This window comes from Molossus molossus, unplaced genomic scaffold (genome assembly GCF_014108415.1).
Source record: "Molossus molossus isolate mMolMol1 unplaced genomic scaffold, mMolMol1.p scaffold_m16_p_3, whole genome shotgun sequence".
Taxonomy (NCBI): domain Eukaryota; kingdom Metazoa; phylum Chordata; class Mammalia; order Chiroptera; family Molossidae; genus Molossus; species Molossus molossus.
The window spans coordinates 48,082,624-48,107,566 of record NW_023425366.1 but is presented as its reverse complement, the minus strand read 5'-3'; the positions used below and the strand labels follow the sequence as shown (position 1 = coordinate 48,107,566).

General features: G+C 43.7%; 1 protein-coding gene across 2 annotated transcripts in view; it reads right to left on the bottom strand.

Moving 5' to 3' along the window:
- Positions 1 to 22,145: 22,145 nt before the first annotated feature.
- The window catches only part of PTCD2 (pentatricopeptide repeat domain 2), a 35,962-nt gene continuing 33,164 nt past the window's right edge, over positions 22,146 to 24,943 (bottom strand). For both annotated transcript variants that reach the window (XM_036279538.1, XM_036279539.1), the window contains exon 9: positions 22,146 to 22,979. In XM_036279538.1, the coding sequence (XP_036135431.1) occupies positions 22,755 to 22,979 (225 nt within the window). In that variant the 3' untranslated portion in view covers positions 22,146 to 22,754. The remainder of the gene's footprint in view (positions 22,980 to 24,943) is intronic.

Sequence of the window (24,943 nt, the reverse complement as noted above, 5' to 3'; positions counted from 1 at the left end):
GCAAGTAAAGTTTTTAAGTCAACATCAAGGAGATAGGGTATAGAAAACAGGCAGCTTTGAGACAAAAGTGTTCCTTAGGTTCACTTTCCATCCGTTTGAGGGGTGCCATAGCCAGTTTTTATTATGGGGTAAAGATCAGAGAGGAGTTTTATACAGGGTACAGAAGGATGACTCAGCTCTCCCAATTGAACCTTTTCACAATGACCTCATTATTTTATTTGAAACAATGAGCGTTCCAGGATCTTTGGCACATCTGAACTCAAAAACAATGAGAAAAATATTTTAACCTTCTCTCAAACGTCTCTGTGTCGATGCCTCCTCTCATTTATGTACATAATTATACAAATAAGTATTAAAACCAGAGTTTAAATTTCTTTAGTCTTGAACAATAAAATTATTTGTATATTTGTAAAGATTTAGGGGAAGTCACAGATAAGAATTATTGTTATTTTGTGGGATATTATATTCAAAAAATTATATTGAGCAAAAAGGAAAGAAAAGGAGAGAGAGCTAATGGACATGGACAGCAGTGTGGTGATTGCAGCAGTGGAAGGGGAGGGGGAGGGGAGGGGGAGGGGGAGGGGAGGGGTAGAGGTGGAAGAGGGCACAGAGAGATAAATGGTGATGGGAAAAAATAAAATAAAATTTTTGAAAATAAAAATAAAAACAGCTATGTAGAAATATATTATTTTAGTGTACAAAGTCAGTTTAGCCAGTCCATTATTGATGAGAGCAATTTCCAATTTTGGCTATTAGGAGCAAATGAACACTATTAAGTAAATACCCATAGAATTTCTGATGGTTTAATTTTTAGGACTGATATTGCTCGGTCAATGGCTATGCATATTTAAAATTTTGCATTGCCTACTAAGCACAGGATTGGCTGTTTCCTGACACCCTTAGCAGCACTGGATGCTATTTATTTGTTGCTAATTCAATGGGCAAAAAAAAAAATCTTGTTTTCTATTTTATTTTAGTTATTACTGAGATCGAACACCTTTGCATGTTTTTCTTGCTTGTAGGTCTTTATTCTGTGAATAACCAGTTCACACCCTTTATACCTGATTACTTTAGGCCAACCACCTCTCCGGGCCATCATTTATAACTAGAGCATTTGTTGTGTTGATGAAACAATGACAGTCAATGACCTGCCGTACCTTAGAGTCATTCATGACTTTTAGTTTTCATTAAAATTGCAGGGCACTGATTTTTTTTTTTATTACTAGCCATGTTTGTTCCCGGCCTTTTTCTGTTGGCCTGTACTTCCTTGATCTGTGAACCCAAAAGCTCTTAATTTTCACCAATCAATTTAATCTTTTAAGGAAGAGACTTTTAAAATGACCTTGAGGAATGAGTGCTTTGGGTCCCACGCCTTCATTTTCGACTTATGGAATCATGGTTTTCTGGGAAGGAGACACATTTTCTTCTTAATATGGCCCCTCTTCTTACTTAGAATTTAGACCTCACAGTTCTCCATCAGCAACCAGCAGAACGGTGCCACTGAGAACTGGAATCGGTCCACATGCCCGTTGTAACTGGCATTGGACTAAAACATGCCAGATTTGCCCCCAACATTCTTTATGTTTAGTTAGTAGCTGAACAAAGTGAAAGGAGCAGATTCTCCTAGGGACTGATGCACAGCTTGCTTTCTGGATCATCAGGGATGGGGGAAAAAAGATAAGGAATTTTAAATATAGGTGTAAGGAACCATTGGAATCATAAATTGAGGATGTTTAGAGATCTTAGAATCGTGAAATTTGGAGCAAAAAGTCCCCTTTTGCTGAGACACAAACCAACTCCTTTGTTTCATGGGTGAGGTCCAGGTAGGTCACACATGCTGCTCAAGATTGCCCAGCCAGCGTGGGGCAGAGCCGAAATGCAGATGTCCTGACTCCTGGTGCAGGGTCTTTCTCTTCCTTCTAGGCTCTCTCCTTTTGCACCTAAGGGGAGAAGAAATTCACTAAAAAGATTAATATATTATCAATTCCAGAAGTGGTCATCTTTCACAAGAGAGGAAATTGAGTGTTGGAGAGATGAAGTAAGTTGCTTGGGGTCACAGGTCTAGTTGGTGTAGGTCTGTCACAGGACACTGGTGACGTGTTTTATCATTGCTAGAGAGGGCTCTCTCCACCAAGTCACCATCCTTCACCTGTATGGTCTGAATCCTCAAAGCAGATAGGAATAATTTTGAAATGTCAGACTATGGTGGCTACCCTCAGAAGTGAAGTATCAAGAGGCTCCCTCCTGCCAATGCTCTGAGAAAATGTTAGCCTGTCCTTTAAGGTAGTCTAAACTTGCACCTTGTGTCTTACTTACAAATAATCCTCATGGCCCTATTGGTTTTGTGATTGTGGAACAGTGGGTATAGTTATATTTTCCTAGTAGTAATACATTTCACTGCTTTTCTACTGTTTAAGTCAGGCCCTTTGTTTATAAGGGATACTGATGTAAGTTAGCTTGAGACAAGGGGATTTTACTGTAGGAACTGAGATAGCTCCAAAGACTGAGGTGGCCTGAGGAACTGGTCAATCCCAGGGACCCACTGTTCTCTCCATCTCTTTCTCATTGCTTCTTGCTTCCCCTTGTGTGTCTACTCACTTCTGTTCTCCTCCCTCTAACTGGCTGATTCTGCTTATTAGAGTTTCTGAACTTTATTAACTCTGGACTTGCTCATGGCTTTTGTTTGTGATGTCCCTGACTCTGCCTTAGGGAACCCTTTCAGTTTCTGCTCTTGTTGTTACGGTGTCATTCCTTCTGTGTTTCCTACTCCAGCTCTTGAAAAACAGGGAATCCAATCAGCTCAGCTCATCTTTTTGTGCCAAGACATAAGACATAGTTATTTTCCAACCTATTTGATTGGCTGCCCTTTGTTCAGGTGCCTACTCTGCACCAATCAGATGTGCCTGTAGAAGGGTTTCATGCCATGCTAATTACCTTCCAGATTAAGAGGCTGTTGGTGGGCCAATTTCTTTCACAGGGGCATAGGCATCATAAACACATCTAAGGCATCATTTTGTGTGTGTGTGGTTTTATTTAATTAAAATTCAAGTATCATGGAACTGAATCTGTTCATTGGTATCTTTTGTAAATTTGAGGGGAATTATAAAAATATATTACTCTGGAACTCTTTCAACTATCTAACAGTGAGTCACAGCAATACTATAATTTTCCATCTGTGAACTGATTGACTTTTTTCCAAGTACTTGTATCGGGTTCCACTCTCTTGAAATTGAAATTTCAGTGTGTCACTGGCAGAGAATGAGCCCATGCACCTTGGCCCCTGAGCTTTGTTCCAAGAGAGTCTTATGACCTTTACATTCCTGACCTATCTCATGGCCAGTTTGATAGAAATTAGCTGATTTAGAAGTTGGGAAGGTGCACAGGAGTTGGGCAGATATGCAGAAAAAAGAAATTCGCCTTTACTGAGCATCTACCATGAACCTTCTGTGAACATTCTCACTTTACAGATGAGGAAGCTGGGGATCAGAGAAGATAAGGCATTTGCACATTGACCAGCAAGCAGGTATTAGGGCTAGACTTTAACCCAGATCTACCTCACTCCAAATTCCACTCTTTGTATCATATGTGCATTGGAGTTGGCGGTTGAGAAGGAAAATAGGAGGAGGAGAATACTGCAGGTGAAGCGAATGGAGACATCCCAGGTGAAGGTCTCGAAGGGTAAAAAGAAAGCAGTGTGCACACTGCTGAGTGGAGTGACAGAGTCCTGTGGAGATGGAGGGAGATTAAATGTCAGAGGCAGCCAGATTCTTGAACAATATAAAAGCCAGCCTAGGGTGTATCTGACATTTTTGGAGGCCTTGGGGAGTCACTACAGACAGGCATGGCGTGACCAAGGCAGCTGTTTAGATTAGAAGGATTAGTCTGGAGACAGGTGTCTGAAGGATTGGAATAAGAAAAAAATCGAGGTGACTTGGGCATGCATAACTATGGGGCCCCTGTAATCTTAGGGAATGTTTCACAGCTGGCTTCATCATCTCAGGCAGGGACCCCTTTTCAAGTCCTCTCCTGTCTTGTCTTCTCTGTGCCAGTCACAAGCTTGGAATTATCAGTCCTCTGGGAACTGAACTCTGCTATATACCATCACCTCTGATGGAAAGAAATTCATCTTTTATAATATATCCTTTTTGAAGCTTCCAAATGTTGACTTTTTTAATTTTTAAAAACAGAACTACTCCAAGGGGTAGTGAGCACTGGGAAGCTGAGGCTGTGGTCTAAATTTCCCCTGAAAGTCTTAACCACTGGTGAGATTTTGTATATGTATCAATCATACCATTTCCATCTTCATTCTCTGTTCCTGTCACTCCAAGTGTGAGAAGAGATAGATGATTGAAATAAAGGAGAAGTTCCTAGGACTCTACTTTCTATTTCTCCTAAAATCACCATGAAATTACTTGTAAGAACTTGCAGGCAATTTGGCTAAGGTACTTGTGGATCTGTCTTGGGAAGAGTAAAAAAAAAAAGACAGTAAATTTTCTTTTCTTTCCTGTGTTTTTCAGCTATTGAGGCTATTTATATAACTCAGTCATGCCGATAACATAAACAATGTTGGCACTGACATATGTTTTTTATCACTAGATATTGAATATCAAGTTTGGAGGTGAGTTAGTCAGATTTATAGGTGAGAAACTGAAGAGGGGAGAGTTTCACCCCTAAAGATTGAGGGAGCCAGTAATAATATAAGTAGAATCCCAGTGGATAAAAATGATGACAGGTTGACCTGCCTTTTCCTTTTGTCCCAGGCTAAACTTGGAGCCTCTCTTTTTTGACATAGGTGAAGTCATAAAACAAACCTACAACCTGACAACAAAAGAGAGGAATAAGCTCTTTGTACAAACATTAAACTAGTGTTTCCACCCACCCAATGAAATATGAATGAAATCAAAACACCTTAATTCATTGGATGCCCTCAGTGTTTAACCCACCATGCTAGAGGTGAACACTGAATAATTTTTCCTTAGGTTTAGAGACAGAGAATCTGCATACTATCACAGTCACAGTCAGCATGCAAGCAGAGCTGAGTGGTTGTTAAAATATCATATTTCGTTTAGTATTCTTCAGGCACAATCTTTACCCAGTGGTTTCTCTGCTGAGTGCTACAATCAACTCACTGCATTCCCCAGTGCTTAAAGCGAGGCCATTAGATGTTTCAGAGAAAACAACACCCAAGGATTCCCAAAAAAGCCACTTGTTCAGGGAACTGTCTGGATGTGAAAGCAAGCCCTGGCTACTAGGTCATGGGGCTTTGTTGTCAGGCATGGATGAAGGCTAGATGCTGGGTGATCCTTCAACCAAAGCCTTAGAATAGTCTGGCAGCTAGGATCATCATGTCCTCCTCTTAATGCCATCACACCTGGAGGGGGTGGGCTAGTAGAGTTTTAGGTGGGAATTCGAAGAAACAGCATATATCCAATAGAATAGAGTCGGTCAATGCAAGCTTTGTGCACAGTCCTATGGGCATCGAGTTCTAATCTAGGGGTGGGTCTTGGTGGTCTCTTCTGCATATATTTGTATCTCTCACAATTCTGGGATCCAGGGCAGACTGGCCACAGTATAACCAATGACCAGAGGTGTTTAAGCTCCCTGGAAAATAGCAGGGACCCTGCAATTCTTGAGGAAGAGAGGAGACTGTGTCTGTGTCAGCCTGTCAGCAAGGAGAGGGAGTGCCTCAGGTGGGCAGATCACTCTCCGAGCTGAAGGAAGGACAGAGCTCATATTCTCCACCTTGAGACACGCATTTTCTCATAGTCAGTGAATGCTTTCGAGTACAACAAATAGCTGTATCTTCCTGGCACTAGTGAAGTCCTACATATAGGCTGCTTCAAAGGGCCTTAAAAGTCTGTGGTCACTTCAGGGTCAGACAATTCAAGGTTATTGGAAAGAATTGTATTTGCTTAGGGCGGAGACTGGGGGACAACCTCTAGTTTTGAGAGGAAGCAAACAAAGCAGGACTGCAGGAGAATGAAAGCAATTGTTAAGAAATGGAACATTCCAGAAGGAGTGGCAAATACTCTAGGGAGTTACCAGGGATCACTGGGGAAAGGAGGGGACTTGGGGGTTTAGAGTTACAGTAACATAACCATGTGGGAGCTCAGAGCCAAATACCTCCATGCCCATCATCCAAGCTTTGACTATTGCCAAAGTCTGTGTAGCCTGAACAAAGGTTTCTCTCAATACTTGGTCAAATATTGGCAACTTTTTAAATGTCATTATTTTCATCAATGTTTTGTGGCGTGAAAGGCTTGGGAAGGTGAACAGAAGCAAGGGATTGGCCTGGGTGGCATGCTAGCTGCTAGGGGTCAGAGACAGAGAGGGGAGTCCAAGATTAGCTCTTGAGGTCAGAACTGTCCAGCTATTTGGAGAGAGGACTTACATGCTTGACACAGTTAAATAATATTAGACTATCTGATTCAGTGGCATTCTCTGAAAATTTATCTGATGTGACAAATAGCACTAAGAAGACCTTCTCAGCTTCCTCAAGTCAGTTGCTGAGAATGTCTACCTTAGTTACCTCATCAGTTTTGAGAAAGGAAATCCAAATTTGGTCAAAACCAGCCTTCCTGCCTCATAGCTCCTGTGCACTGAGATCAGTCAAGAACAAGAACTGACCACGTAGGAGTTGTCTCTTCACTGATACTTATATAACTACTTACAGGAATAACATATCATTTACTTATCACTCTCTAATTAATTACACCCAAACTTAGAAGCTTAGAACAACAATAAGCATTTATGTGACATAGCTTCTGTAGGTCAGGGATCCAAGAGTGGCTTAACTGGGTGCTTTTAGCTCGAGGTCTCCGATGAGGCTGCACTCATCTGAAGGCTTGACTGGGGCTGGAAGGTCAGTTTCCCAGGTGGCTCTCTCACAGGGATGATGACCTGATGTTGGCTACTGGTAGGAAACCTTGTTCCTCACCACACGGACTTCTCCTTGTGGTGTCCTCATGACATGGTGTCTAGCTCTCCCAGAGCAAGTGATTCAAGAGGGAGCAAGCCAGAAGCCTCAATAATTTTTATGATATCTCTGAAGTCACATTGTGTCATTTCTCTCATATCCTTTGGTCACATAGTCATCTCTATCCAGTGTGAGAGGGGACTACACAAGGGTGTACATACCAGGAGGAGAGAGTCATCGGGGGGCATCTTGGAGGCTGGCTACCCCAAAGAGCTAACATCTATTGAAAGCTTCCTGTAAGAAAGGCACCTTCCAAGCATTTTATATATGATAACCCTTCAATGTTATTGTTTTCTTATTATCCCCATTTTAAAGATGAGGAAACTGAGGCTTTGAGAGAGTAAATGACTTTCCCAAGGTTTCCCCATGCCCAGCTTGCCCTTAATTTATACCTCTAAAGAATAAAGTTTGTGCCATTCTCTTCATTCAGCACACAAAATAGAGTACTTACTATGAGACAGTACTGTGTTAGGATCTGGGAATCCAAAAACCGCAAGACCCAGGCCCCGAGGATGTGAAGGAGTTACAGGCATAAAGATAGCACTGTATTGAAAATATGGTGAGACTCAACCAAAGGTACAATCAATTAGTTGGGGGTAGAGATGGTTAAATGAAGCCTTTTTATAGACATGACGCTTGAGGTAAGTGTTAAAAGAGATCAGGTGCCCTGGCCGGTTTGACTCAGCGGTTAGAGCATTGACCCGTGGACCAGAGACCCAGATTTGGTTCCCGCTAAGGGCATGTACCTTGGTTGCAGTTTGTCCCTGATTCCGGTTGGGGTCGTATGGGTGGCAGCCAGTCAATGTGTCTTTCTCACATCAATATTTCTCTCCCTCTCTTCCTCCTTCTCTTCCTCCTGCTCTAACTGAAGGAAAATGCAAAAATGTCCTCAAGTGAGGATAAAAAAAAGATAAAAGAGATCAGGCACATTCTCAGTTGTTAATGTAATACCACCTTCAGGCCTGGGGATAGGAGTGGGGGATTCAACTGATCCCTGGAGAGTGTGACCATCTCCATCTCCTAGCTTTGGGCTTTGTTTGGTGAAGACACATGACACTTTACAATATGGTCTTCTGAGAGGGGCCTGGAATCAGGAGACTCGGGTTTTACACCTTGTATTTTCACTAACCTCCCATGAGACCTCAGGCAAATTTTTATTGTACATATGCCTTGGTTCTAGTTTCATAGAGTGAGGCTAAAGCAATCTTCCCATACATCATAGAGGAGGGAGAATGTAAACACTAAAAGTAAACCAAAAAAGTAAAAGATCTAAAATGCTACTGGAAAGTTCAAAGCTCTACATTTAAAATGATCTGAGCTCCTTCTTCCACAGGCGTTAGTTACCTCTGCCACCCCACTCTCCCACCCCACAGACACTGAGGGCTGACTTGTCGTCTATTTCCCAGTTCACATTTAGCCAAGGGAGGAATCAACAGCTCCTGGGCATGTTTGGTGAACTAGGCTACCTCTGAAAAAGTTCAGAGATGCTCCCATTGTCCACCTGGAGTTATGTTGCTGAGAAAGTTGGATGATGATGACAAAAAGAAAGAAGTATAATATTTGTAATTAGGACACCGTTTATGTTTTGTGCAGCTCTTTCAGGATGAATGTGAAGCACATGACACTTTCTGAGTCTCACTGTTGGTATACATTTCACTATTTAAGAAGCCAAGCTTTTGCCCTGGCCGGTTTGGCTCAGCGGTTAGAGCGTCCACCTGCGGTCCGGAGAGGCCCGGGTTCGGTTCCCGCTAAGGGCATGTACCTCGGTTGCAGTTTGTCCCTGGCCCTGGTTGGTCGTGCGGGTGGCAGCCACTCGATGTGTCCCTTTCACATCGATGTTTCCCTCTCTCTCTCTTCCTCTCTCTCCCTCCCACTCTGTCTGTACAAAAAATGGAAAAATGTCCTCGGATGAGGATTAAAAAAACAAAAAAAAAGAAGGCAAGCTTTCTTTTGTGATATGATCATCCTGTGGTTTATTCTTATTATTGCACAAGCAAGTGAGCAGTATTTTCTTGTGAAGGGCTCTTTTATGCATATGTAAACCACAGCCTGCAATTTCCCTAAAAAAAAAAAAAAGAGAGGAATGTGGAATACCCTGAACGGGATGCTTATTGGGTATGTTCTAGAAAGACATCACCACTGCCTTCCCATACATACTCTGGGCCCCATCATCCCCATAGATGAACAGACTAGATGTTTCCGGTGAATAAAATGATCCCCCAGAAATACTGATTATTACATATACACGTGAACCTGGAGATATTATTCATATGCTATTGATCTCTTTTAGAATCAAGTCACTTTCATGCATTTTGCTCTCTCTCTCTTCTCTTGCCTGGAGCCTTGCAAAGCTAGCCTCATACTCTTAAGTTCTCCTTCATGTCTTGGATAAACTTTTTCCCCTACACAAGAATATCATGTGAATACCGTGAATGTCATGACAGTACACACCTCCAAGTATGTGGGCAAATCTGCTCCAACACGTATCAGGTCTCTCGTCTTCCCAAGGAGGCTCAACCAGCTCTGGGGTGAAATTAGGTAACCCTGGAGTGGGAAGTGAAGATCACCTTGTTCTGTGGAAAGTGAAAGAGGAATTGAGCAGAGAAGCTAAGGCTCTTCATGGGTGCCAGACCATGCACTTTCTTTTATTACCACAAGTGGTCAAAGCCTCGTTTCCTGGTACCTTTTAAAATATTGTTTTAAACACTTCATTGTGGTTAGAAGAAGACATGTAAGTATCAAAATCCCATTGTATTCTTCAGGAACAACTTTAAAAATATTGACATATTGTAAAATTAAGTGTTTTTTAGTGTTCAGTTTTGTGGGTTTTATTGCACGTATAGATCCCTGTGGCCACCCCACAATCTGGATACATAACCATTTCATCATCCCCAGAACTCCCCGCGTCCGCTCCTAGTCACACTCTCCCCGTTCTGAGCCCTGTAACTACTAATCTGTTCTCACTACAGTCTTGCCTTTTTCAGAAAGTCGTGTCAGTGGAATCAGACAATATATAACTTTTTCAAATTGTCTTCTTTCCCTTAGCATCCTCATACCTTTGACATTTATTCATGTGACTGCATTTACCAATAGTAGGATTCTATGGTCCTAGTACATATGTAACTTTGCATTTTTCGGGATAGCACAGATCTCATGAGTCCCAGAAAGAAATGGCCCTTGAGTAACCAAGTAAAGAAGTAGCTAAGGCGTATCCTTAAATCCTGTGGTTACTTGTCATCATCATGTTGGGTGATCAGGAGATGCAAAGAAGCAGACAGTTTTGTTCCCAGGGGCCCAAGCACCGAGGCTTCCGAAGGTCACCTGCACCCAGCGTTTGCAGGGTGTTAACATGCATCATCTTCAAGCTGCCCGGTGTGTTTTACTGGCCCTGGCTAGAGCAGTGGTTATCAAGGGGGTGACAGTGCCCATCCGGGGACATCTGGTGATGTCTAGGGACATTTTTGGTGCCATACTGGGGGAGCGATACTGGAATCTAGTAGGTGGAGGCCAGGGATGCAACTATACATCCAGCAATGCACTGGACAGCCTCACAACAAAGAGTTATCTGGTCCCAAATGTCAACAGTGTGAGACGGAAAAAACTTGAACTAACTTAATTAGTTAGTTCTACTTAATTAGGTGGCAGCCCTTCAAAAAACACAATTGGTGTGTTTTGAATTGGGCCAAAGACGTCAGCAGAAAAGGGGCAATCTTTTTGTGAAAAATCATTATTTTCCTCCAAATCTTAAATGACAACAAAGGGAGGAAGAGTAAAAGAGATGAGGAAAGTGATGGTTCGAACCCATGAAGAAATGCTTCAAACCCCCTTTGCACAGCTTCGCCTCTACCAGACCACCTGGTACCTGCCTCTAACCAAGATGCGTTCACTCTCCGCCCGCAGAGCCCTTCGCGCGCCTCTCCACTGGGAGAACTCGTCCGTAGAGGCCACCACCTTTGGGTGCCTTGGCCAGGTATCCTTCCTTACGGCCCCCATAACACCTGGCACTTCCCTATAATGTCTTTGTTCTTCATAGTGTCTTTGTTCATCAGTCTCTCATCATTAGACTCTGTCCTCTGCACAGAGTCTAATGCCTGGCACAGGTTGGTGCTGAATTATTGTTGAATTAAGAAAAGCATTTTTTTAGATACATTTGAGTATTCATTCATCTATGTGCTCAATCATTTAGTAAATATTTACCAAGTCCCTCCTAAAAACCCAGCAAAAGTCTGAGTGCTGGAGATGCAGGACTGAGCAAAGAGGCCAAGTGCCTGTCCTCATAGGGCTTACCTTGTTTCTGTAAGGCCAGACAATAAATGCCGTTGGCTTTGTTGACCCTGCAGCCTCTCCTGCGATTACTCAACTCTACAGCTGCCGTGTGAAAGCAGCCAAAGACAATATGTACCCAATAAAATTTCATGTACAAAACAGGCCGCAAGCATGATTAGGCCCTTGGGCTGTAGTTTGCCGACCCTTGTTATAGAAAGAAACAACACATAAATATAAAATTCAAGTAGGAAGTGCTTTTTTGGTACAAACAAAAAAGGCAGGATAAGGGATAGAGAGGAGGGGAGGCGCCATTTAGACCAGGCGGTCAGGCAAGGCCTCCTGGAGGTGACATTTGATCAGACACCTGCCTGAAGTGGGGGGCAGGCCAGAGGAACAGTGCAGAGGCCCTGAAGCAGGACTGTGCTGGGGTCTTCAGGGAAGGTGACAGTCCCGTGCAGCAGGAATAGTGCAAGTGAGGGAAGCGTGTGCGAGCTGAGGATGAAGGTCACTGGGGTCAGATTACATTTCTCCGTGGACTTTGGAGTTGATTTTCTGTGAGACAGGAAGCCCTCGGAGGTTTTGAGAGAATGACATGCTCCAAGTTTTTACCATCAAGCAGAACAGGTCAGGGTGACTTCACAGTCCCTACTTGTCCACATAGTGGGTTTGGGTGACAGGAAAAGGTGCTTCCTTTGGAAGGAAACAGTCTTGATTTTAGCCTCTTCCAAAAGTCCCTGGTTGGGGTACAACCCACATCGTGGTCCTGGGTCTCCAGTGCTGCTGAGGTTACTTAAGAAACTGCAAATCAAATGGTATTCTTGAGACTTTCTAGGGCTTTGATATATTTGGTATGCAAATTATTGTCATTAAGGCCATGGTTCCTAGGGCTCCAGCTCAGTTGTTCAGGGCAATTGAGAGGGTGCCGAATCCCAGGGGTGCTCCTTCCTCTTCCCCTGAAAGGAGTCGCGGCCAATTGCTGAGACCTTTCCCCCTGGGGCCAGCCCTTCTCCATCCTGAGGTGATGCAGAGCAGTGCAGAAAATAGGCCAGAGAGCGCATGGCAAAGGTACCTCTCTAAGTTATGGAAACTGTAAAAGGAACCTTGTGGTGACAATGATGGCTTTCATTTCCTAGTCTTTGTTGAATATAGGTGCCAGGAAAGCCCTGTCACACATTTGCATGCAGGTCAAGTTTCTCAAAATCTGAGCCACAACAGCCTAGTAACTGAGGGCAATGCGGGACAAAGGCGTGAGCGTCTCCGCTGGCCGCTGTCGTCCTCAGCAGGTACCTTTCTTCAGCGACTTGATGTGGTTCTCTTGGATCTGAATGGAACAAATCCAGTCATGGACTCATTATTTGTTAGTTGGCCTTCCTTGCTTTTTTCTTATTATTATAGACAGGAAATCTAATAGACAAGGTGAAGAAATGAAAGGCATTTGCATCGTCATCTTTAAACACCAATGATAGGTGACTCCAGGGTCTTCCAAAATAACTCTACACCAGTGATTTTCAACCTGTGTGCCTCGCGAATTTTCCCAACATGCAATACCTGACTATTTCGTCGGGGGCGCTGTCCTCTTTTCTCTTAGATTGTCAAATAAAAAAAATGACAACAGCCAACCCAACAGTAGCTGCCTGGTGTGAATGAATCAAAATTATACCTATTATCAGATCAACAAAACACATATGTTTTTGGTGTGCCATAGAATTTTAGTAACTAGTTGATGTGAGCCATGAGATGAAAAAGGTTGACAATCGCTGCTCTGGACAAACTTGCCAGGGACCAGTATCTTTTACTTTCTGGTGCACTGTTAGAGTTTTGTCACCAGGGGTGAAACAGTGCTTTCCAAACAGAGTGGATTTTACCTAAAAGTGTTGTCAGCTGAGTCATGATGAGCACCGTGGTTCATTCTTTTCCCATTGTTGTCTTAACTAGGTGTACAATTTTCCCTAATCTTTGACTTTTTACCCCAAGGTTTGATTGAGCATCTTCTACTCATTCATTTATCAGTTTCTAAGGATGAATAAATGAGATCAACTTAAAAATAATTATTCCTCTCCTAGTTGCTACAGACAAACAAAATTTAGTTGCCTCAGCTTATAACAATAAAGATGAAAGTGATGGGATAATAATATTCATTTTGTGGTAATCAGCATCTTCCAAGCTCTCCTGGAGGATGAGAGATGTAATCACATAGTTGGGCTTTAAACCTAGATCTGAAGTTCACAGCTGTTAGGAAGTATCTGAATGTCAGGTCTGGATATATTGAACTGGCAAATACATGTGTGATTTTCCAGCTGCCCTCTCCACTTTCTAGGTAAAATGGGTACTTGCTCAATATTCTCTGCTGAACAAACTGGGAAAGTAGAAATGTACGTTGGGTTGCAGTAAAACATAGTTTTAGTTTATTAATCTCACCCTGCCTCCTTGGAGAGACAGCTCATGTCATGAGATTGGGCCTGGAGATATATTTGGGGAGCAAATGGGCAACTCCAAACGGCCTGTTACCTTCTACAGAAGACAGCCCAAGGGCAGGTGGTGAAGAAGATGGGTTTTTAGGCTTGCTGCTTGCTTTTCTCCACTTGGCTTACTCAGATCTCCTCCTTGGAAATAAGATGTTACGCTAGGGGAAAACAGGACTACAGGCACAGGTCGCTTCTCCTAAGTTCCAGTAAAGCAGCCTCCACTCTTAGTCAGTGAGTGAAAGAGTGAGAACATAGGAAGCCAAACTTCGTCACCAAAGAGCCCAAAAAGGGGACCTAAAAGAATTTTTTTCAAAGGGAGAAGCATTAACAAAATGATGGGGAAGACACAAAATAGAAGAACAGAGAAAGAAGAAAGAGGAAGTAGAACTCACCGAGGAGGGAAAAAAAATAAAACATTAATTTATTGAAGTGTAAACAGTAGGCGATTACACCCAACCTACTCTAGCCCTGCAAGTGTGCCAAAATTTAACTCAAAGACCTGGGGACTCATAACACCTCTTTGAGAATCTTCGAAAGCGAGTCAGGAGACCTGCTCGTGAACAGCAGCGGTGTGCTGGTTGTCTAGGCCTCCCTCTGTATCTCCTAGCTAGCAGTCTTACACGTGAGAGGATTTCAACAGAGTGAAATAATCAATAATTTATGTCATGTCTACACTGGCAAAATAAAATTGCAAGGAGAAAAAGAGATTAAAAAAAAAAAAAGACCCAAGTAGTCCATATGAATAAAAAGATTTATTAGAGCCTGGCCGGAGTGGTTGAGCATTGACCCATGCACCAAGAGGTCACCGGTTCAATCCCTGTCCCCATCAGGGCACATGCCCAGGTTGTGGGCCGATCCCCAGTAGGCGGCATGAAGGAGGCAGCCAGTTGATGTCCTCTCTCATCGATGTTTCTCTCTCTCTCTCCCTCTCCCTTTTTCTCTCTAAAATCAATAAAGAAAAAATTTAAAAGAAAAATCATTATTACACTTTTGGGCCAGACCCATGGTCCACTGAGTTCCATACATTGACTCTAGGGGAGTAACAAAGGCTGTGGAAGGCAGGGGTGTAGGAATCCAGAGCTGCCTATCAGTCCGATTGGTTCTCTGATGAACTGTTCACTCCCCACTTTATCCAGACAGATCCTGGTGAGTGAGCTTCATGCCACCGACTCTTTTTCTTCAATATAGACATCATGTCATAGTGAGATCACCTCCCTCTATGCAGTGTGGTAGAGCACAGCCTTCATATGACTCCCCCTCCACCCCTAACAGCTTAATGGGATGAAAGCTGCTAACACAGTGGGGAAACAGAGACTTAGTTCTAGCCACTCAACTCCAGACTGCTAGAGGAATTTGACCAAATGGGCACCAGCCAGGTGTTTGGGGATTTTCTTTTTTTCTTTTTAAAATTTTTTTTTCCTTTATTGATTTTAAAGAGAGAGAAATTGAGAGGGAGAGAGAGATAAAAACTTCAATGAGAGAGAACATTGATTGGCCGCCTCCTGCATGCCCCCCACTGGGGATCAGGCCCACAACCTGGGCATGTGTCCTGACCGGGAATCAAACTGGTGACCTCTTGGTGCATGGGTCGACGCTCAACCTCTGAGCCACACTGGCCAGGTGGGATTTTTTTCATGTAAGCAAGATAAATAGAAGAAAATATGAGGGGAATAGCATTTACTATAGGAATTTTCCCCAGACCTTTGTGTGTGTGTGTGTGTATCTTTATCTCTGACTTGCTGTGCCCAAAGCACACCAACTCACTGGGACACATTTAGAGTAACTGAGAGTTTGCATCTTTTACTCTCGTCAGTTGTTGGAGGACGTCCAGTCATACAGAATCTCCTACGGGCATTTTGGTGATTCCCAAGGGCATCAGCAACTGTCCTCCTCCAGGGTGTGTGTCTCTGCCAGAGATGTCTCTCAACAGAATCCCAAACTCAAATCCCTTTATAATAATTAGTAGTCTGACCCTGGCCAGTTTGGCTCAGCAGTTATAGTGTCGGCCTGCGGACCAGAGAGTCCTGGGTTCAGTTCTGCTAAGAACACGTACCTTGGTTGTGGTTTGTCCCCAGCCCCGGTTGGGGTTGTGTGGGTGGCAGCCACTCGATGTGTCTCTTTCATGTCGATGTTTCTCTCTCTCTCTCTCCCTCCCTCTCTCCCTCCTGCTCTATCTGAAGATAAATGCAAAAATGTCCTCAGGTGAGGATAAAAAAATTAGTAGTCAATGGATATTAAAATTTTATGATAATGAAAACTTGATCATTGACCTATTCCTAGAAATGGGCATGGATAAACACACCAGGACACTGAACTCCCCTTCACTTAAGTAGAGAAAGTTCCAAGACTAAGCGCCTTCCTGATGATGGAAGGAACAGAAAGGCTGCTATCGTTTGATAGATTTGAGTAGGATGGAAAAACAACAGAAATAATGCAAAGCCCATTCCTTTTTGACTTCTCTCACACCAATGTGGTTTTAGATAATAAAGGCAAACAGTTCGTTGTGGGATTTTCTTCTTACTTTAGGAGGAAACTCTGCCCCACACGAGACCACGGGCCATTCTTTTTCCTTTCACAAGGATCTGCATTGGATGTTCTCTGGTGGAGCACGCAGGTGCGCACCTTGCGCTTGCACGGGTACACTGTCTGCAGAGGACCGTCCGCACGGGTTTCTCTTCCAAAAACGTCCTTTCACAACTGGATAGTTCTTTACTGAGTGAAGGAAATATTCATATCTCCCCTAAAGTCCATCTACAGCTACCTTTCCTGTGGACCTCTGTTGTCCCTGAATTCCAGAAATGGAGGACGCTTTTAAAAACTAGCACCTTTTAAAAACAGTGACTCTGGGCGCCCTCTGCTGAGTACTCTAAGTTCTTCAGCTGTATACTAGTGACAGCAAAGCAGGAAGCCTGCCGGGAATTATTGAAAACAAACATGCACACAATTTGTGTGTGTGTGTGTGTGTGTAACATGAGCCTACGTATGTATGTGTGTATACATGTATACTGTAAGCTTCAAGGCCCCTTTGAGGAAATGAATGGGGAAGATGAGGGATGTACGCTTCACCAATCCTGCAGTGCATTTCCCAGCAGGCTTGCAGCTGACAGACCAAGCTGCCCTGAAGCCTTCCAGGTGGACTCAGGGGCCTCGATGCATTTTCCTCTCCGAGCCTGATGCAATGAGGCGTCCTCTCCAGAAGCAGCCAGCGTGGGAGTGTTTCAGCCCCACGGCAGTGATTAGCAGCCAAGCTTGGGGTTCTTTATTTCCCTCTGGGACTTCTTTCCCCAACCGCCTTTCATCGCCGTGGCAATGCACCTCCGAGGCCTTGGAGGTCAGAGCTCTCAGAAGAAGGGTCACTGAGCAAAGCTGGCAAGAGGGCGGGTGTGTAATGCAGCGGTGGTTTGATCTTCCATTAACAGCTTGGAAGTTTCACCTGGAAAGCCCTATGCTGCTCCTCCCCAAATCACTTCTGACTCAGATTAGCTGAGTGCTAGGAGACAGGAAGGGAAACACCTGTATTAGACCTGGAAGCGAGGGATTCTGGGCCAGGATGTTAGTGCACTAGTAACTACGCCCCTTCTCGGGCATTCCACTTCTCTGGGTCTGGACTCTGTCGCATGTAAAACTGGGATAGGAAGAATGAAAGACTTGTATAGTCTGCCTATCATGGCAGACTACATGTATTAACTAAAATCAGCCATTAATTCATTCACTCTTACAATAAATATTAAGGTCCCATTATATGCATTGGCACCTTGGGGTCATATAAAACAAGTGTAGACTACTTAGGCCTTCAGGAGACACTGGACATACTTGGAGAAATTCTGTAACAACACTAGGTAATGTACTTTATGTGTCAAAATCAGTGACATACACAATTAGTGCTATGAAAGATGAGAAAAGGTCCTTCACTTGTGTGTGTGTGCGCGCGCACACGCGCGCACACACACATGCCACTTGTCTTTGCCACAGGGTGATATGAGTATTGCTTGGGACTTATCATTTATCCCAACTGTGATCAAGTGGTCATTGGTTCAGTTACCTGTTTATCTCTGCTCCTCTTGCAGAATACAAGCTCCGTAAGAACTGAGCATTTTCTGAATAGACACCTCTCCAAACAGGACATACAAATGGCCAAGAGACATATGAAGAAATGCTCAACATCACTAATCATCAGAGAGATGCAAATTAAAACAACAATGAGGTATCACCTCACACCTGTCAGAATGGCCGCCATCAACAAATCATCAAACAACAAGTACTGGCGAGGGTGTGGAGAAAAGGGGACTCTAATACACTGCTGGTGGGAATGCAGACTGGTGCAAACGCTGTGGAAGACAATATGGTGTTACCTCAAAAAATTAAAAATTGAACTTCCATTTGACCCAGTGATCCCACTTCTAGGAATATACCCTAAGAAGCCTGAAACACCAATCAGGAAGAATATATGTACCCCCATGTTCATAGCAGCACTATTTACAATAGCTAAGATCTGGAAACAGCCCAAGTGTCCACCAGTAGACGAATGGATAAAAAAGCGGTGGTACATATACACAATGGAGTACTATGCAGCAGTAAGAAAGAAAGATCTCTTATCCTTTGAGACGACATGGAGGGACCTGGAAAGTATTATCCTAAGTGAAATAAGCCAAGCAGAAAAAGACAAATACCACATGATCTCACTTATATACAGAATATAATGAACATAACAGTCTGAGGAATACAGTAGACCCAGAAACATGGAAGTAGGGCACAGACTGACATCCCTCAGAAGAGGGGGTTGGGGGGGTGGGAAGAGATAAACCACAGAACTTACATGCATGTATGCATGACCAATGGACATGGACAACTAAGCCGGGGACGGGGCGGGGGTGGGGTGGGGAGGGGAGTGCCAATGGGGTAAAAAAGGTAAAATATCTGTAACAAAAAAATAAATAAAAATTAAAAAAAAAAAACTGAGAATTTTCAAGCCCCTTGTTTTGACTCCATGTTAGCAAATAAAAAATATTTCTATCAGAATTACACCAATATCAATTAATTCTTGTTCATTAGATATTTGTTGAAGTAATGCCATTAATGCCAACACAACTCCTTTATCCATTTTCTATGCAATCCATTCAAATCATTTCCTTTACCTTTATAAACTATTTCTATTTAATTAAATTCACAATAATTTGTTTCACCAAGTACTTTTTATGCATAATGCACATCAAATTTGACTGATTGTAGCTTCTGTCATTGTGACTTTTTAAATGGATATATTTTTGTTTTTGTTTTTGTTTTTTTATCCTCACCTGAGGACATTTTTCCATTTTTTGTTGTTGTTCTTGTTCAGATAGAGTGGGAGGGAGAGAGAGAGAAAAAAAAAACATCGACATGAAAGGGACACATCGAGTGGCCGCCTCCTGCAGGACCCAACCAAGGCTGGGGACAAACTGCAACTGAGGTACGTGCCCTTAGCGGGAACCGAACCCGGGTCTCTCTGGACCGCAGGCTGATGCTCTAACCGCTGAGCCAAACTGGCCAGGGCTGGATATATTTTTATTGACTTTTTAGAGAGAGAGGGAGAGACAGAAACATTGATGTGAAAGAGAAACATTGATCAGCTGCCTCCTGTACACCCCCGACTGGGGATTGAGCTCGCAACCCTGGCACGTGCCCCAACCGGGAATTGAACTGGGACCTCCCGTCCATGGGATGACGCTCAATGCACTGAGCCACACTGGCTGGGCTAAATGGATATTTTATGTACTATTTCCTTTTCCCAAATCTGTAGACAGAAATGTTATAAATTTGAATCTTGGGTTTTGTCAAGCTCTGTGCTATTTTGCTGTATGTTGCCTTAGCTTACATGGATGTGTGTATGTACCTTTTGATGATGGGGACTTAGTTTACATGGATGTGCGTATGTACATGTAAATGATGGGGCCCCAGCCTTGGATGAGGTCTTACCATCACTTGCCAGAAACATTAAGTGGGGAAGCCTCTGAGGTGGCTCCAGTCCCAGCCATCATCTGACTATAACCACGAGACCCTCGGTAAGAACAGCCTGGCTGAGCCCAGCCATTTCTAAGGAGAATGAGAAATAATAAACTGACTGGTGTTGTTTTAAGCCACTAATTTCTGGAGTGTTTCTGACACAGCAGCAGATAACCTGAACACTGTCCTGATATCACCTAATTAAAGAGATCTTTTTGTTTCTTTCTCATACTGTGTGCACTCACCAGGACAAGTTTTGGATTCTTTGGATTCTGGAGCAACAGACATTTATAATAAGTGAAAACAATCCACAGGGGCACATACAGAGTTGGGGAATAAGATGCCCTGTCCAGTGAAGTATTCTCATTAACAGAATAAATTCATGCTTCAGGCAAATTGCTGAAGATTAAAGAAACACCACTTTTCAAAGAAATGAAAGAATAAAATGTTCACTATATACTGAACATACCTTTTCTTTGATGTTTAACCTTCAGAATTGTCTATTATTTTGGGGTGAACATTATGCACATTAGTTACCTCTGTACTAAGCTGCCCCCCAGGAAGACCTCGGGCGACAGGTCACAAAGCCCAGCTCTTACTGTGGGCAAAGCACTAGTCACCCGCTGCTCAGACCAGCAGGGCCCAGGTAGGTCACAGCTGCTACTTATCACTCACAACAGTTACTGTTGCTGTTTTTTGTTGTTTTCTGCTAATGAATTGTTGTTAGCTCTAACGACCAGGGCCACATCCACCCAGGGCATAATAGCCATTTGAATGCTCTTTGCCCATGTTGGAGACGACAAATGATAAGTGGCGGGACAGGAAGCATGCCCTGTTTTCCCTAAGACTTTGATGGTAGAGAAATCCAAATGGGTTTTTTTGTTGTTGTTGCTTTTTGCAAAACACAAGACACACAAGATGCAATTAGGAGTCTATGAAGGCGGAGAATTTTCTTTAAAGGGGGCTACTAATGTTTCACTGAGCATAAGCAAATACATTATTTTGATATTTCTAAGCAGGAGGAAGAACTCATTTGTTTATGTAATTCTTCAACTAGGTGCAAACATTCAGAATGCTACCAACAGTAACAGCAACTGTTACTGTTTGCATAGCACTTACTTTGTACCCGGCGCTGTCCCAGCTTTATCTGTCTCATCCCATCCTCACACTGAGCCTGGGAGCTGGGTACTGTCACCATCCCCCGTCTAATGGGTGAGGAACCTGAGGTGAGCCTATGCCACACTGGAAGCTGTGGGAGCCCCTAACATTCAGTCTCTGAAGAGATTATCCCTCTTCTCTGAAGAGACATGTGGTATAATGGGAAGGGTACAAGACTAGGAGTCTAGACTGAATTTCAGCTCCACCTCAAACTATCCCAATTTGGACATTTCCTCAACCTGCAAGACGAGGGAATTAAATTAGGAGACTCAGAAGATTCCTCCTCCTCTAAAATGTCTGATTCTGTGTATAGTTCTTGCCTCAAGAATATAAGGTTCAAGTCAGCACTGAAGAGTGTGCAACACTCAAGGGCGGCGGCTGGGGCTCGATCGTCACCTGGGTCTTTGGGAAAAAGGCACAACCTGCCAGGTGCTGCGTTTCCAACCATAGGTAATGGGTCAATGTGAGGAAGTGCTGACCGGCTGTCATGATGCATTTATTTTTACCAAAAAAGTATCCAAGGAGGGAAAAGAGAAAACCCTTAACAAGATGAACTAGAGCAGCAGTTCTCAACCTGTGGGTCGTGACCCCTTTAGGGGTCGAATGACCCTTTCACAGGGTCACCTAAGACATAACAGTAGCAAAATTACAGTTATGAAGTAGCAACGAAAATAATTTTGTGGTTGGGGGTCACCACAATATGAGGAACTGTATTAAAGGGTCGTGGCGTTAGGAAGGTTGAGAACCACTGAACGAGAGGAGTAAATATTTAAGACACACGCAGAGGACTAAGCAATGCAGGCATTATGATGTGGTTTTCATTGGCACTTATTATTATTTTTTTATTAATTAATTTGTTGCAGATGGTTCTCCTTTTCCCCCCACTGATTCCCCCTTCCCCCTCCCTCCCCGCCCTGTCCCCAGCTTTGTTGTCCATGTCCATTGTTCATAGATACATGCATATAAGTTCTGTGGTTTATCTCTTCCCCACCACCTCTTCTGGGGATTGTCAGTCTGTACCCCACTTCCACGTCTCTGGGACTACCCCATTCCTCAGACTGTTATGTTCATTATATTCCACAAATAAGTGAGATCATATGATACTTGTCTTTCTCTGTTTGGCAGAAAAACAAGTATCATATGATCTCACTGGTACTTATTTTGAGAAGCACGTGGCTTGCTCATGACCAAAGCAGTAAGCATTTGAATTTTGGCTTACTTACCAGTTCTGAGAGCTAAATTCTAGTTCTGTTTGTGCTGCTGAGAATACAAAACAACATAATCCCAAGAAGTTTGGGGAATCTTGTTTATTTTTCTGAATTTTTGAGAAAATTTGACCCTACTGAGCCTTGAATGAACATTTCAAATCCACACACAGAGTTATACTGGCACTATCATTTTACAGATAGAAAAATGAGGGTTCAAGTATCTTGTTTGGGGTCACAGATAAATGATGGCAGAAGCAGTGAGAAAATTCTGAGCTACTTCCCAGCAGGCAGCTTAGGGGTTCAGCACATCCGACTTCAGTGAGTAACCATCCCCTGCAAGTTAGACGAGTTGACCACTTACAGTGAAATTCCTTCCATTATTGCTACTGGGCACGCTGTACCGGCAGCTGGACTGGAGACTGACCATGTTCCTTCAGGGATCCTCAGCTGTTTCCCAGGGCAAGCCTCCCTTCTGAGGAAGCCAGGTTTCTGCTCACTGCATATAGACCTTCGGAGTGGCACACTGTACCAAGTTCTCAGGTCAGCATGCCAGCATTCAATGAACACGAAAATTAAGGAGGAATCCAAGTGTTAGTACAGTGTCCACTGGAGTTCAGGGCCTGATTCCTTAGGATGCCAATAACCCACTAGCAGCAAGCCCCTCCAACTCAGACCTACCCCACGGGGGGTTTGGACCTTGAGTTACTCAGCCCATAGGGACTGGCTGAGTGGCTGGAAGGTCCGACGGCTGACTGTCCTCTTGTTTAAGTGTACCATGTGGGATTTCAGGCCCTTGGGGGTGTGGCAGAGCAGAGCATCCAAAGTATAAGCGGTGACCTGGCCATTTATATGCAGTTTCCCATAGAGCTCGTCAAATGTGGCCAGAAGGGCGGGCACATCCTTCACCTTTTCCCTCACCTTAGCCAGCTGGAAAAACACAAAAAAAGGTAATCATTGTATCTCTGCAAGGTTTTTCCCTTTTTCTTTCTATCCTCCAAGAAGCAGAGACATTAATGTGTAGAAACGTAAGTGGATACCTACAGTGATGAAAACCAGGATGCTGGGGCACAGAGAGGTGTGACTAGCTATAAGGGATTTCACAAGCTACACAGAATTCAGAATCAGACCTTGAAAACCACACCTAATATCTTATAAAGGGGATGTAAGTGGCAGCGTCCACGCAATGAGACGCCAGGAAAAGGGGCTCTCTCAGCAAGGGAACAAGCTCCTCGAATTTAACAGGCAGAGCAGGCGGCAGAGCCGGATGCACAGGGCTTCCCAGTGCAGGGTAAATGTGGGGGGTTTTCCCAGAGGCTGAGAATCGTTTCTAAACAACGAAGCAAACACGTTTTGTGTTAGGTTAGGAACACTCTCCATTCTGGAGATTTTCAGAGTGAGAAGGTCTGAGGTGAGAATGAAGACCCGAGAGACAGGCTGAATGTGCAGGTTCTCACAGGCACGGGGGAGGCTATGTCCCTGGTACTGGGGTCCTGGCGGCCGAGTTAACTTTGGTAAAGGCAGAAAAGCACGACGGACCTGTGCGCCCCGGAGGCCACGCGGCTCTGCTCGCTTGCTTGTCCTTCATGTCCTCTCCCCACTTCCTGCAGTTATCACTGGAATGTTGGCTTTGGTGTTACACATGGCAAGTTTTCTGAAATTTATGCTAAAACCATCAGAGGGTCTAAAGTAGGACATGATCTGATTTCGGTTTATGAAGCTGTGTGGCGAACTGGCCGACGCGAGATGTGGAGACTGATCGGAGGCCCCGCCACGGCCAAGGAGAGGACGATGGCTAAGACGGGAAGAGAAACCGAGATGGAGAAGGAGATGTGTGTAAGACCTTCCAGACCTAAACGTCTAAGGATTTCCTGTTGAAGGGGTGAAGGAAAGGGAGGAATGAAAGACATCTTCCCAGCTCGGGCTTTGTACCTCGGCGCTGGGTGACGTCATTATTGAGCTGGGGAACACAGGGGGCCAGGTTGGAGAGGGGAAATCAAGAGTCCAGTTTCGGACGTGACCGAGATGCAGGAACATGTAGCAGAAATGTCAAGAGGCTGTTAGATATGTAAGAATGAAGCATGGAGGATAGGTTCAGACCAGAGGTATAAATGTCAGAAGGATATAAACACTATTTAATTCTACAAAAACGGGTGAGCTCTAAATTAGAAAGTGAAGCTACTTTCTGAACAAAATCAACATTTTAATTAGTTTGCTTCTTATTAACAATATAACCTAACATTTCTTGATGACATTTAATTGCAATCAAGGTCCCTAACATATCCTTTGGTCATCTTCTAAATATAACATAATCCTATTTGTTACCTGCACACCTTCCTTTCAAACAAGGGCTCCCCACCGAACAGTCAGATAAATGTAAGCACTTCTTAATGTTCTTAAAAAGAACAGCTTGTTCAGTCCTCACATTCAAGGTGCAGTGACTTAATGTGCAGCACGTGGCTTCCAAACGCAGCAAATGTGCAAGCTGGAGGTGACTCTGCTCTAATACCCATACAACCTCAGCTCCCTTCCATTACCACAAAAACATTACATTAGGACCATTACTACGATTTAAGCAGAAAAGAGATTTTACTACATTTTTTAATTTAGTTTTAAAAAAATAAATCAGTGAATAAACAGCTGTTTGAATGGTTTCAGTACTGGTACTGCAGAAAATCAACAATCACCCTGGCCAGTTCTGCTCAGTGGTTAGAGCATCAGCCCACAGACCAATGAGTCATGGGCTTGATTCCAGTCAAGGGCACATATCTCGGTTGCGGTTCATCCCTGGCCCTGGTTGGGTCGTGCAGAAGACAACCAGTTGATGTGGCTCTAGCATATCGATGTTTCTCTCTGTCTCTCTCCATCCCTCCCACTCTATCTAATAATAAGCA